This window comes from Haematobia irritans, chromosome 3 (assembly GCF_050003625.1).
Source record: "Haematobia irritans isolate KBUSLIRL chromosome 3, ASM5000362v1, whole genome shotgun sequence".
Lineage (NCBI taxonomy): Eukaryota > Metazoa > Arthropoda > Insecta > Diptera > Muscidae > Haematobia > Haematobia irritans.
The window spans coordinates 163,427,953-163,443,322 of record NC_134399.1 but is presented as its reverse complement, the minus strand read 5'-3'; the positions used below and the strand labels follow the sequence as shown (position 1 = coordinate 163,443,322).

The 15,370-nt window shown below is 33.7% G+C and overlaps 1 protein-coding gene across 1 annotated transcript in view; it reads left to right on the top strand.

The window, feature by feature from the left end:
• LOC142231262 (otoferlin-like) overlaps window positions 1-15,370 on the top strand; it is a 239,237-nt gene that overhangs the window by 203,454 nt on the left and 20,413 nt on the right. Inside the window, exons 12-18 of the mRNA XM_075301878.1 lie at window positions 1,286-1,442; window positions 1,507-1,789; window positions 1,859-2,542; window positions 4,236-4,433; window positions 4,490-4,606; window positions 4,680-5,033; window positions 5,091-6,151. Of these exons, the coding sequence (XP_075157993.1) occupies window positions 1,286-1,442; window positions 1,507-1,789; window positions 1,859-2,542; window positions 4,236-4,433; window positions 4,490-4,606; window positions 4,680-5,033; window positions 5,091-6,151 (2,854 nt within the window). The remainder of the gene's footprint in view (window positions 1-1,285; window positions 1,443-1,506; window positions 1,790-1,858; window positions 2,543-4,235; window positions 4,434-4,489; window positions 4,607-4,679; window positions 5,034-5,090; window positions 6,152-15,370) is intronic.

Genomic DNA, 15,370 nt, shown 5'->3' with positions numbered 1-15,370 from the left:
ACAGTTCAAACACTGATACATTCGGGCCTTCCAATCGATAGTTGCAGCATTGAGATCTTCGGATCGATAGTTCCACCACTGAGATCTCCTGATCATACAGCTCAACCACTGAGATCTTCGGATCAACAGTTCAACCACTGAGATCTTCAGATCTACCGTTCAACCATTGCGCTCTTCGGATGAACAGTTCGACCGCTAAGACCTTCGGACCGGCAGTTCAACCACTGAGATCTTCAAGTCTATAACTCAACCACTGAAATCTACGGATCTACCGTTTAACCACTGAAACCTTCGGGCCAACCGTTGAACCACTGAGACCTTCGGGCCTACAATTCAATTACTAAGACTTTCGGATCAACATTTCAAAGACGAGGATTGTATAAAAACGCGTTTGGAAATGGTAGCCAAGAGAGAATGTTGTGGGTTTGGTGGAATTGATAGGGAATAGACGGGAACTCTACTGTCCACAATTGATTCTTCTTAAGAAAAATCACACACAACGTCCAGCTTTTGCCTAATAGTGGAATTGTGGTCCATTAGAAGACGTCACAAAAATCGATTATGAATCGCCAGAAGTTCCGGGAGATTGGTTGGGAGGTTCTTAGGCATCCACTTTAGAGTCCGGAACTGGCGAATCTACTTGGGCATAACACAAGTTTATTTGTGGTATACCCGGTTTACGGAAGTCTCGGCCTTCCTGACGATGCTCGTTCTAGTCGCTCGAGCATGTCAACAATAGATGAAAACATCAGATAGGTTGATATTGGCATATCTTCGCATGGACATCGCTCAGGACCTGTTGAGCATAAGCCGGACTAAATATCTCAAAATCCATAAGTGGCCCGTGCTGATTTTAACCTCTTCGCAAAACTGAAGACTCCAATGAAAGGAAAGCATTTTGCTACAATTTAGGATATAAAAAAATGGAAACAGGAGTTGTTGACTTTATCAAAATTAGGGATGGAATACGTTTACTATACTGTAGTGAGGGGAAACAATAAAGCTATTGATTGATCAGACCGCGGCTATTTTTTTTATCAGACCTCTAATATTGATATATTTTCTTATGGCTTTAAAAATTCATACCTTATGTGTATCACTATTGAACTGCATTTTAATGTCAACTTTACACTACTTTATCAGTTTTACAATTATTTCTTCTATTTTGCTTGCTATATTTACCCATTATTATTTTTTTACGTTATCTTGATGTTGAAATGTCTAGAATAATTTTCTGATTTATATCAACCTTAAAACCTTACCTTCTTCTCCATCCACATCACAGATCATCAATTCTATCATAAATGGGCCTTACTCACCGATCCAGATGACTTTTATAGTGGACCAAAGGGATATCTTAAATGTGATATTGGAATTATTGGCAAGGGAGATACAGTAAAGGTCCCACAGAAATCAGAAAAAGATCCCGATGATATTGAAGCGTAAGTATCGTCTACCAAGAGATATGTTATCAATATAGTTCAAACACAAATTCTTCTTTTGCAGCAATCTCTTACTACCCGATGGTGTTCCCATTGAAAGACAACGAGCTAAATTTATTGTAAAAATTTATCGAGCCGATGGCTTGCCACGTATGAACTCTTCCATTATGGCCAATGTTAAAAAGGCCTTGACAGGTGAAGCCAAAGATTTGGTGAGTCCCTATGTGCAAGTCTCATTTGCTGGTTTATCGGGGAAAACGACTGTAAAGAAAAATGCCTATGCCCCTGTGTGGAATGAGCAATTGGTATTTACTGAAATGTTTCCTCCTCTATGTCAAAGGATTAAGGTAGTAGTTTTATAGAAAATTTTTTATATTTAATATTTTTATTTTTATCTTCATCTTTATTTTCCACAGATCCAATTACGTGATGCCGATCCCATGAAACCATCTATCATTGGCACCCATTACATTGATCTGAAACAAATCTCCAACGATGGCGAAAAGGGATATCTTCCTACATTTGGTCCTTCGTTTATCCATTTGTATGGATCAACTCGTGATTATACCATCTTGGATCAACATTCCAATTTAAATACCGGGTTAGGAGAGGGTGTCAGTTTTAGGGCACGACTTTTAATTGCCATACGCACCGAGATCACAGAAAACATCGAATTGACCACCGAAAAGAATGTTGAACTTGAACCCACCCAATTGATCTCGGAATCTTCGTATTCACGTAATGAGGAATTCTTTCTATTTGGTTCCATCATTGAGGCCTCCATGATTGATAAGAAAATCAGTGATAAGACAATATTCTTTGAATTGAGTATGGGTAATGCTGGTAATTCTATAGATGGCCACAATGAAAGTTTCTCCACTCTGACGGAAGATGGTGAAGATGGTTGTCTATTGGAATCGGTGGATACAACATCGTTTAGTAGCACCACAAATTCCTGTAAACCCATAACTCATGATAAGAATCATTACTATTTGCCATATTGGGATTATAAGCCGTGCATGGATGTTAGATGTACACTGCCGGATTTACGAAGACGAATGTATAACAGTAATATGTTGAACAAGATGGCGGAGAAATTTGTAAGTATCACGAGATTTTGAAGATGTAGGTTTATTCTCAGTGCCAAACAAACTTATAATTGCATTAAAACTGATAAATACAGGATGGCTGATATGCCAGAGGACCATCTTCATATTCATATTATATTGGCATTATTTTAATGCCAATATTATTCTCCAAAATGTGTCAGTAGCAAAAATCTAACGGATTGAAATTCGGGGATTTGGGTGGTAATTGTTCGGTAATAATGGGGAACCTCCTTTTAAGTCATTCTTGGTTGCCGCGTGATGAGACCTTTTCGAATGTCCACGGCCTTCAAACGGTTGACAAAGCCATCGAATCGCCGTCCTGAGATGATCGACATTTTGTAATTTTTTATGTTAACCTTACTTTTTCAAATTTCAAATGATCAAAAATTCAAAGAATTGAGAACTGGAAATTTGAGTGACCATTGTTCGGTAAAAATGAGGAACTTGCTTCTTAATTCATTCTTTGTTGACGCGTGCTGAGTGCGATGATGCAGTGACCTTTTCCAACGTCCACGGCCCTCAAACAGTGGACAAAACCATCACAACCTACACAAAAGTGGTTCTGCGTTATATTGGCCCGTTCCCGGTGGGGCACAGTCTTGAGATTATCGAGACTTTAGTATTTTTTAGTGCCAACCTTACTCTCCAAAATGCTCCAGACGGACGCGTGCTGCGTGCGATGATGCTGTGACCTTTTCTAACGTCCACGGCCCTCAAACAGTGGACAAAGCCATCACAACCTGCACAAAAGTGGTTCTGCGTTATATTGGCCCGTTCCCGGGGGGGCACAGTCTTGAGGTTATCGACACTTTGGTATTTTTTAGTGTCAACCTTACTCTCTAAAATGCTCCAGACGTGAAACTCCAACGGATTGAGTTCCGGAGATTTGGGTGGCCATTGTCCTTTAAAAATGAGGAACCTCCTTCTTATGCCATTTTTAGTTGACGTGCCGACTGCGATGGGTGTGAGATCTCTTGAAATATCCATGACCTTTAACCGGCCAACAAAGCCATCACAGGCTGCACAAAAGTGAATATGCGGTATTTTGGCTCTTACCCAGCGAAGCGCCAATGGGGAGTAGAACCTCAGCGAGGATCCTCCTGTTTAAGCGATTCTTAATTCACGCGTGATGAGTGCGATAGTGCTGAGTACTGTTGGGATGTCCATAGTCAGCGGCCGAAATTTTGTCTGCCCAGGGCTTCAATATTTTCTTGAGGATATTTTCACGATAATATTCAGCATTTGTTTTGACCCGTCTTGCTCTTGAAATATGTTCGAGGTGATCATAGTTCCATCATCATTCCGCTGATATGAAACAAATTTCACCGCCTAATTCGGAAGATGCAGGCGGTGGATCTGTCGGCAAAGATTGCTGTCTTAGTCGTAGAGCTCTATGCACGAAAGTGTCAGTGGTAGATCTGTAGACCCGTAGCCCTAATTGGTGGAAATGTACGCCCAAGCGTTTAAGTGGTGCAACAGTAGGCTCAAAACTCTTATTGATGCAATATATTAGTGGTGGATCTATAAACCCGAAATTCTTAGCGCTGGATCTGTTGCCCGAAAAGTCTCATGGGTGGCATTGTATGTCGGCAGATGTCGGTGTGTAGGCCTAAAAATTTCTGTATATATAGTTCTTGAATACACATATAGTACTTTCATAGTTACAATTATTTTTCTTACTTAGGAGGATGGATTAAACGAGACCAAGCACTTGATAGAGAATGAAGATCCCAAAGCCGAAGTTCGTTTACGCTCTACCTTAGAAGAATTGGCATCGTCCTGTGTACGCTACCAAACTATAACGAAGACGAATGGTGTAGGAGCTGGAAGTGGAAAAACCAAATTGGATAAAGAAAGAATGAAATTGTGTATGAGAGAAATTGTAAGTTAACAGAACCTAGGAAAACTTTTCTTCACAAAAACATTTTTCATTGATAGGAAAGTTTGGGCAACCTGGCAAGAAACCTTCGAGCTTTAGTAACAAAGAACTCTTTGAAGGAACGCTATAAACAGGCGCTAACCTACATGCCAAAATTAAAATTCTTAATTGATGATGTAAGTCGAGAGAGAGAGAGAGAGAGAGAGAGAAGAATCCCAGAATATCTAAAGTAATCAATAATTCTTACAGCCTCAACATTCCCTACCCGATATATTCCTATGGTTGGTAGCCAATGGTAAACGATATTGTTATCATCGTATGTCTGCTAGAGATTTGATTTATTCATCGACGGAAGAGGAATCTGGTATACATTGTGGCAAAATTCAAACATTGTTCCTTCGTTTACCGGGACGGCAGACTTCAACATCGGCCAGTTGGTTTATTCAAGCTAAACTCTCGATATACCTATGGTTGGGTATTGTCGGTCATAAGGAACATTTTTTCGAAGGCTTACCCATCGGTTATGATTTGTCACATGAGCTTAGAAATGCTGGGAGACCAGGAGCCATGGCTCCCAATAATATTCATTATCTGGAGAAATCGGTAAGGCTAGCATACTTATTCATCTTCTTCATCATTGCTTCGAAATTTTAATTTCAGACCTTCCAACTGAGGGCTCACATTTATCAGGCCCGTTCTTTAATTGGCTCTGATGCTTCAGGTCTAAGTGACCCCTATGCCACCGTTTATATTACCGAATTTGCCAAAACCACCCAAGTTATCGAGGAAACTCTTAGTCCCACCTGGGATGAATTACTTGTCTTCGATGAAATTTTAGTTTATGGTACCAAAGATGAGATCAAGAAAAATCCTCCCACCATTATCATAGAGATCTATGATCAAGATAAAGTTGGAAAATCCGAGTTTATTGGACGAGCTATAGCCAAGCCACGTGTGAAGCTTAGAGAAAATCCTTATGTCACACCAACTCTGGAGTGGTATGACATAGTACGAGGTCCTGATAATGCGGGCGAACTTTTGGCTGCCTTCGAAATGCTAGAAATTGGTTCACCCGATATGCCACGCTTAACGGAACCTAAAAGTCTCATCACGAATGATGTGCAAAATGAGCGCAATAATTTGCCACCTCAAGATACAATATTTCCAGTTCCTAAGGAAGTTCGTCCTCATTTGTCAAGATTTCGTTTGGAAGTTCTGTTTTGGGGTTTAAGAGATCTCAAGCGGGTACATTTCATGTCGGTAGATAAACCGCGCATCGATGTGGAATGTTCGGGAAAAATCTTGAGCTCAAATATCATTCAGAATGCCAAGAAAAATCCTAATTTTCCCAATATGCTGAAATCAATAGAATTGGAATTACCTTTGGAAGAGATGTATGCTCCACCTATAACCATTCGTTGTGTGGATTGTCGCTCCTTTGGTCGTTACACATTAGTGGGTACCCATCAGATAACCTCGATTCATCGTTACTTGTATAAACCACCGCCCAAAGAAGATATCACCAAATATAAGACCATGGGTGGTCAGATAATTTTGTCCGCTCCCTTTACCGAAGACAGTTATCATAATCTGGTCGATGGTTTTGGTATGCAACCTATGATGGATTCTTTGCAGCAAGCGAATATGACGGATTTCTATGGTAATCGCAGATCATCATGTGATCAATTTACTATGTATGGAGCAGCTTGCGTTACCAAAATGTAAGTAAAAACAAGTAAGGAAAGCCTAAAGTCGGGCGGGACCGACTATATTATACCCTGCACCACTTTGTAGATCTAAATTTTCGATACCATATCACATCCGTCAAATGTGTTGGGTGCTATATATAAAGGTTTGTCCCAAATACATACATATAAATATCACTCGATTTGGACAGAATTTGATAGACTTTTACAAATCTATATACTCAACATTGAAGTTGGCTAATGCACTAGGTTGGAACACAATTTTAGTAAAAAACCAGTGAGGAAAGTCTAAAGTCGGGCGGAGCCGACTATATTATACCCTGCACCACTTTGTAGATCTAAATTTTCGATACCATATCACATCCCTCAAATGTGTTGGGGGCTATATATAAAGGTTTGTCGCAAATACATAAATTTAAATATCACTCGATCTGGAAGAATTTGATAGACTTCTACAAAATCTATAGACTCAAAATTTAAGTCGGCTAATGCACTAGGGTGGAACACAATTATAGTAAAAAATATGGGAAACATTTAAATCTGAAGCAATTTTAAGGAAACTTCGAAAAAGTTTATTTATGATTTATCGCTCGATATATATGTATTAGAAGTTTAGGAAAATTAGAGTCATTTTTACAACTTTTCGACTAAGCAGTGACGATTTTACAAGGAAAATGTTGGTATTTTGACCATTTTTGTCGAAATCAGAAAAACATATATATGGGAGCTATATCTAAATCTGAACCGATTTCAACCAAATTTGGCACGCACAGCTACAATGCTAATTCTACTCCCTGTGCAAAATTTTAACTAAATCGGAGCAAAAAATTGGCCTCTGTGGGCAAATGAGTGTAAATCCGGCGAAAGCTATATTATGGTTGATATACACGCCAATTATGACCAGATCGGTGAAAAATATATATGACAGCTATATCTAAATCTGAACCGATTTTTTCCAAAAACAATAGGGATCGTCTTTGAGCCGAAACAGGACCTTATACCAAATTTTAGGACAATCGGACTAAAACTGCGAGCTGTACTTTGCACACAAAAATACATCAACAGACAGACAGACAGAAAGACAGACGGACATCGCTAAATCGACTCAGAATTTAATTCTAAGCCGATCCGTATACTAAAAGGTTGGTCTATGATTACTCCTTCTTGGCGTTACATACAAATGCACAAACTTATTATACCCTGTACCACAGTAGTGGTGAAGGGTATAAACAGTAAATACTACCAAAATTTCGGCCAAATTTACTTGTCATGGATCATACAAAAATATGTTACCCAAAGAAAAGGAAAATAGCCCTCAAGACTATAAATGGTTCTGTCATCGGCTGAGATGAGGACCAGTGAGTGTCCATTTATGGACACCGCGTGGAATATTTGGGACTAGAATGAAGCAACAGTAGAGCTGCTTTCAGCACCTGCTTCAAAGTTAAAAATATTTCATTAATTGCAAAATAATTTTCACCAAAGATGACAAAATCTCAAACTAAGTATTAGTCTAACATAGTTTTGATGCCTTTTTATTTTTAATCCAAACATTCAATATCTCAGTTAATTTTAAGACGATTTCTTTAAATCAAAAATGCTTTCCATTTATTTTAAGTAATTTGCCTTACTTCAAAGACATGCGACCTTATCGGAGGTACGAGAATTTTAAAGATTCGAGTTCTAAATTTAAACAATTCTTAAAGCAAAGATTATGAACTTTCTTTTAATTAAAAAATCTCTATTTAATAATAAATTGTCTTTAATATTCAGTATATATGGCGTATCCTAAAATTTAGGTGGCATAATCTTTCAATGTACTTTTTTATGTACACTGAAAAAAAGCATACTCGGTTCCAAAGATTTTGTCTTTACTTTAAAAAATTTATATTGATTCCGAGCCAAAGAAGCGGAGAATACAAGTAAGGATACTTTTAAGACACAATTCTCTTTTAAATTTAGGTTATGTGTACTTGCTTCTAGGAAGCAAATTTTAATTTTTCGCTTTCTCACCTTTTTTTTCTTCATATGCTATCAAAGTCCTTTAAAAACGAGTTAACGGCAACTTTATTTTCCAAATTAGGACTCGACTTCCAGTAGAAATTATGCTATGTTTGAAGTAAAAAACTTCTTTAAAATAAAGTTTTGAAAAACATGTCCTATATTTGAACGATTTTTTGCTTTGTAGTCAAGATGCAAAAAGACAACAAATTTAAAGACAATTTCATTAATTTCTTTCATGTTAAGATACCAATTTTTAAATCAAATCACTTAATTATAAGGGCAATACGACTTTATTTTAGAGAAATGCGTCTTCTATGCTAAGCAAAATTTGTATTCGTATTTTAAAGACATGAAATCTTTGACATCACGACAATATTTTTTTCAGTGTACTTAAGGCAAACCTTGTTTTGTATTTTTTTTTTCAATACCCAGTTCATTTTTATAAATAGAAACTAATTCAGCAAGATTTTTTCAATTAAAATTTTAAAGAAATATTCAATTAAAATTTAATTGATTCAATTTATTTTTTATTTAAAACAAAGATTAATTGTATCACTTAATTTTTTAATCGGAACAATTAATTATTATATTAATATTGGTAAAATATAACTAGTCTGAAACCATTCGCTTAGTATACCGAATTCTACCAAAAATTGAAGATTTGTTATTGTTTGGTAGATTGGTAGAATTTTTGATGTTTTGGCAGACTACAATTTACTATAGAAATAAAATTTTGAAAAAATTTTCTATAGAAATAAAATTTTAATAAAAAAATTATAGCCTAAAATTCTGACAAAATTTTCTATAGAAATAAAATGTTGGCAAAATTTTCTATATAAATAAAATTTTGACAAAATTTTCTAAAGAAATAAAATTTTGACAAAATTTTGGATAGAAATAAAATTGTGGGAAATTTTTTGATAGAAATAAAATTTTGACAAAATGTTCTACAGAAATTAAATTTTTGAGAAAATTTTCGATAGAAATAACATTTTGGCAACATTTTCTATAGAAATAAAATTTTGACAAAATCTTCTATAGAAACGAAATTTTGAAAAAATTTTCGATAGAAATAAAATTTTGGGAAAATTTTTGATAGTAATAAATTTTTGGGAACATTTTCGAAAGAAATAAAATTTTAGGAAAATTTTCGATAGAAATAAAATTTTTACAAAATTTTCTACAGAAATAAAATTTTGAAAAAATTTTCAGTAGAAATAAAATTTTCGATAGTAATAAAAATTTGTGAAATTTTCGATAGAAACAAAATTTTGACAACATTTTCTACAAAAATTAAATTTTGACAAAATAAAATGTTTAACAAAATTTCCTATAGAAATGCAATTTTTAGAAATCTTGACAAAATTTTCTATAGAAATAAAATTTTGACAAAATTTTCTATAGAGAGAAAATGTTTACAACATTTTCTATAGAAACAAACTTTTGACTAAACTTTCTATAGAAATTAAACTTGTTACAAAATTTTCTATAGAAATAAAATTTTGGGAAACTTTTCGATAGAAATGAAATGTTGTCAAAATTTTCTATAGAAATAAAATTTTTACAAAATTCCCGATAGAAATAAAATGTTGGCAAAATTTTCTATAGAATTAAAATTTTGACAACATTTTCTATAGAACTAAAATTTTGACAAAATTGTCCAAAAAAATAAATTGTGACAAAATTTTCTATAGAAAAAAAAATTTGGGAAAATTTTTGATAGAAACAAATTGTTGACTAAACTTTTCGATAGAAATAAAATTTTGGGAAAATTTATGATAGAAATAAATTTTTGGAAAAATTTTCGATAGAAATAAAATTTTCGGAAAATTTTCTATAGAAAAAAAAATTCTGACAAAATTTTTGATAGAAATAAAATTTTGGCAAAATTTTCTATAGAAATAAAATTTTGACAAAATTGTCAATAGAAATAAAATTTTCGATAGTAATAAAATTTTGGGAAATTTTCGCTAGAAACAAAATTTTGACAACATTTTCTACAAAAATGAAATTTTCACAAAGTTTTCTATAGAAATGAAATTTTGACAAAATTTTCTACAAAAATAAAATTTTGAAAAAATTTCCTATAGAAATAATATTTTTACAAAATTTTCTTTAGAAATAAAATTTGGACAAAACTTTCTATAGAAATTAAATTTGTGACAAAATTTTCTGTACAAATAAAATTTTGGGAAAATTTTCGATATAAATAAAATATTGGGAAAATTTTCTATAGAAATAAAATTTTTACACAATTCCCGATAGAAATAAAATTTTGGCAAAATTTTTTATAGAAATAAAATTTTTACAAAATTCCCGATAGAAATAAAATTTTCGGAAAATTTTCTATAGAAATAAAACTTTGACAAAATTTTCTATAGAAATAAAATTTTGACAAAATTTTCTATAGAAATAAAATTTGGACAAAATTTTCTACAGAGAGAAAATTTTTACAAAATTTTGACTAAACTTTCTATAGAAATTAAATTTGTTACAAAATTTTCTATAGAAATAAAATTTTGGCGAAATTTTCGATAGAAATAAAATTTTAACAAAATTTTCAATAGAAATAAAATTTTGACAAAATTTGCAATAGAAATAAAATTTTCGATAGTAATAAAATTTTGGGAAATTTTCGATAGAAACAAAATGTTGACAACATATTCTACAAAAATGAAATTTGGACAAAATTTTGTACAGAAATAACATTTTTACAAAGTTTTTTATAAAAATTAAATTTTGACAAAATTTTCTACAAAAATAAAATTTTGAAAAAATTTTCTATAGAAATAAAATTTTTACAAAATTTTCTTTAGAAATAAAATTTGGGCAAAATTTTCTATAAAAATTAAATTTGTGACAAAATTTTCTATACAAATAAAATTTTGGGAAAACTTTCGATAGAAATAAAATATTGGGAAAATTTTCTATAGAAATAAAATTTTTACAAAATTCCCGATAGAAATAAAATTTTGGCAAAATTTTCTATAGAAATAACATTTTTACAAAATTCCCGATAGAAATAAAATTTTCTATAGAAATAAAACTTTGACAACATTTTCTATGGAAATAAAATTTTGACAAAATTTTCTATAGAAATAAAATTTTGACAATATTTTCTATAGAAAAAACAATTTGGCGAAATTTTGTATAGAAATAAAATTTTGACAAAGTTTTCTATAGAAATAAAATTTTGACAAAATTTTGTATAGAAATAAAATTTTGCGACAATTTTTTATAGAAATAAAATTTTTGTAGAAGAAAATTTTGACATTTTCTAGAAAATACAATTTTGACAAAATTTTGGCAAAAATTGTATTTTTTTGTTTTTTATTCGATCTTTTTCTTTCTATAAATGCATATAGTTTTTTAAGCTTGGGATCTTAGTTTTCTTTTCTTTATTGTTAATTCAATAGAGCAATAGATAAAGCAGACGAGAGCAGTGATGCTCCATTATAATAAGAATTGTTTGTGTTATCATTGTCGTAGATGTCGAATACCTCTGAACAAGCAATTCAGTGAAATTGCGAAATATCAGGAATGATGAATTAACAATAAATAAAGGAAAACTAAGATCTCAAGCTCAAAAAACTATTGAAATTTATTTTGGAAAAATTTTGGATAGAAATAGTATTGTGGCAAAATTGTTTATAGAAATAAAATTTTCTTTAGACTAAAAATGTTGACAAAATTTGTATAGAAACAATTTGACAAAATTTTCATAAATTTAGTATTTTTAAAATTTAATATTATTTTTTAAGTAAGAGTAAGTCCTCCCTTTTTAGTAGAAGAACTAGCAACTTTTCCTTGTTGGTTTAGCCTAAAATTCGATAAATTTACAATTCGAGGGATATTTATACAGCCATAAAGTTGTCGATAATAGGAGAAATCATATTATATATTATTTTGCAAATACTGAAATAAACTTCTAAAATAAAGTAATAAAATATATCTTTCGAAGAAAAATTATATTTCCATAACAATCTTAAAAATTTGATAAAAAAAAATTAAATTTTTAAATTTAGGTAGATGTTTGGTAAAATTTTCTTTAAATTTTGGTAGATTATATTTGGGGCGAGTGACAACCGTGGTTCTTCTTTCACTTAAATTTACTTGAAAATGTGCAGAGATTGTAGAATTGACATTCTGGCTACGTATGCCATATGTGCCTTTCGATCGATAGGGCCTTAATTGGCCGAAGGTCAGAGTTTCACATTGATGTGCTTCAAATTTTGCACAAGAAGTACTATTGATACTGGACGCATGACAAATTTAGTTGAAATTGAATCCGATTTAGATATATGTCCCATGTACATTATACATCCGATTTTGATTAATTTGACCACCTGGGGTTTAAGTTTCATTAGACTTTACTTGAAATGATTCACTCAGACTTTCTACTGAATCGTTTGAGACCTAGTTGAGGCTTCGACTTGTGTAGATATCGCACGGTTTGGACAAATATTGCCCCAAAATTCAAAATTTACCTCCTATCTTGACGAGATCTTGCCTATATCGTTGTAAAATTGCCAATGATAAAGGGTGATACGGTCACAATTTGGTCAATATAAACTTGACGTATTTCTTTCAATTTTGCATTTAAAAAACCTGAACACCCCTCATTTGGAAGGTGTGTGTGTAGAATGTTGCTCCTATTTTGAGTTTGGAATTCACTCCTCAGTTGTCAAAATGCCGTCCAAGCAAGAAGAGCAGCGTATCAAAATTTTGCTCGCGCATAGCGAAAATCCGAGCTTCTCGCACGCAAAGCTGGCAAAATCGCTAAAAGTTGCCAAATCAACCGTTACAAATGTAATTAAAGTGTTTGGGGAACATTTTTCGACAGCCAGGAAGTCTGGATCGGGGGGAAATCGAAAACCGGAAGCCGCTGAGACGACAAAGAGAGTTGCCGGAAGTTTCAAGCGAAACCCTAACCTCTCTCTCCGAGATGCCGCAAATAAGCTGGGTGTATCGTCTACAACCGTGCATCGAGGCAAAAAACGAGCCGGACTATCGACTTACAAGAAGGTAGTGACTCCAAATCGCGATGATAAACAAAATACGACGGCCAAAGCGCGATCCCGGAGGCTGTACACGACGATGCTGACGAAGTTTGACTGCGTGGTAATGGACGACGAAACCTACGTCAAAGACGACTACATGCAGCTTCCGGGACAGGAGTTTTATACGGCAAAAGGAAGGGGAAAGGTAGCAGATATTTTCAAGCACATAAATCTGTCAAAGTTCGCAAAGAAATATCTGGTTTGGCAAGCCATCTGTACCTGTACCATCATAGCTTCCGGGACAGTCAACCAAGAAATTTACGTGAAAGAGTGTTTGAATAAACGTCTGCTGCCTTTCCTGAAGAAACACGGTTGTTCCGTACTGTTTTGGCCGGATTTGGCATCTTGCGAATAAATGGTACAGGGCATACTTTATGGTACAGGGCATACTTTTTTAACAACTTTGAGCTTCCTCCCGAGGCGTTAACCCATATAAATTCTATATCTAGAGATTTTGTAGAATTGTAAAAAATTTTGTACAAATCGGTTCAGATTTAAGTATATTAGTCTCAACAAATTTGAAATATATGTGGAGGTATATATTAGAGGTCTGCATCGAATAAATTTTCACTACATGTATGTAATTCGCTGTCGAATATAGTACATACACTGTCTTTCTCTCAGAGCGCGAGTAGTGAAGTGAAGAGAACACTTGCTTGTCAAATACCACCAAGTACTTATCCGAAACAATATGTGTTCCGAAAAAAAGGAACAATAAAAATGTAAGTACTTGAGAAAAAGTACAACATGGATTATCTTCACTTCACGTGGTACCACAAGTATTTCTCAGTTATGTGCGAAGCAAAACTTTCCATTATTATTAAACATAGATATTTATGTATGTCACATATTTCATATATTTATGTATGTCACACACCTTGTAACGATCCACCGCATAGGGCTCCACTTTCGAAGAGGACGGCTACCTTCTTTTTGCCGACGATGCTCAGTCCTGGGGGGTGGTGGGTTCTTCCGAAAGGGGATTTGGATACGTTGCCATAAAAGTAAAGAAGAAAGGTAGCTCTTGGAAATATAGGGAATGGAGAACCGAATGCACATCAAATTTAGGACGATGATGATGAGAACCGCAGCATGAGATGTCAGTCTGCTGCCATTAGCACTAAACCCACCCGACCAATTCCGACGACTTTTCGCGTCGGCCCTAATATCCTCTACCTACCAACCCTTACCTTTCGTGGTGAAAGAAATATACGTTTTAGAACATCTTAATATCTATTTTAAAAAAATATATCATTCTAACAGACGTACGGTAGAATCGTGAATAACAGTTAGAGATGCTGATCCAATTGTTTTTAGTAACAAAAAAAATAAAAAAACTCAATTATAAAGCTTGGTTAATAAAAGAATTGGTAACAATATCACCGATAGGAAAATAATTATAGGACAATAAAAAAAATTATGTAGGTACGGTTGAGCTGGTGCAATTTGAAATACAAAATATTCTTTCAATAAGGAACCTAAGATCGGACTTACCATTCATATCCAGCGCTGTCCACAGGCCTGCGACTTCGGGATAGTTTCATATATGAAAGTTTAATAATCTATTTTACAGTCTGTACCTCAATTTTGCATAGCTCGATTACGTAGGATAATATAATAATTGAGAAGAGTTAAATGGGCCATTTTAACTAAAACTTAAATTAATCCAGCTTGATGACTGGGCAACATCCTAAAGGATAGTATATGCAAATAAACAATATTAGTAGAAGATTCCCATCAAAAATTCGATCAGTGCCTCCACATCGTATCCTTAATGATTATAGTGAAATGGTCTAATCCGAGTTAGTAGGTATAATCCGAGTTAATAGGGTAAAATCCAAATTAATTGATTCGAGTTAATTAGGCTAATTTGAGTTAATTGGCTTAATCCGAGTTAGTAGGTATAATCCGAGTTAACAGGGTAAGATCCAAATTAATTGATTCGAGTTAATTAGGCTAATTTGAGTTAATTGGCTTAATCCGAGTTAGGACATATAATCCGAGTTAATAGGTCAAATCCAAATTAATTGATTCGAGTTAATTTGGCAAATCTGAGGTAATTGGCTTAATACGAGTAGGGTGGCCTCAACCCAAAATGTTGTCAATTTCTTGGAGCTTTGTTTCGTGATACCAAAATTGGTAATCCCCGGAGTAACTCCGGGTAGAGGAT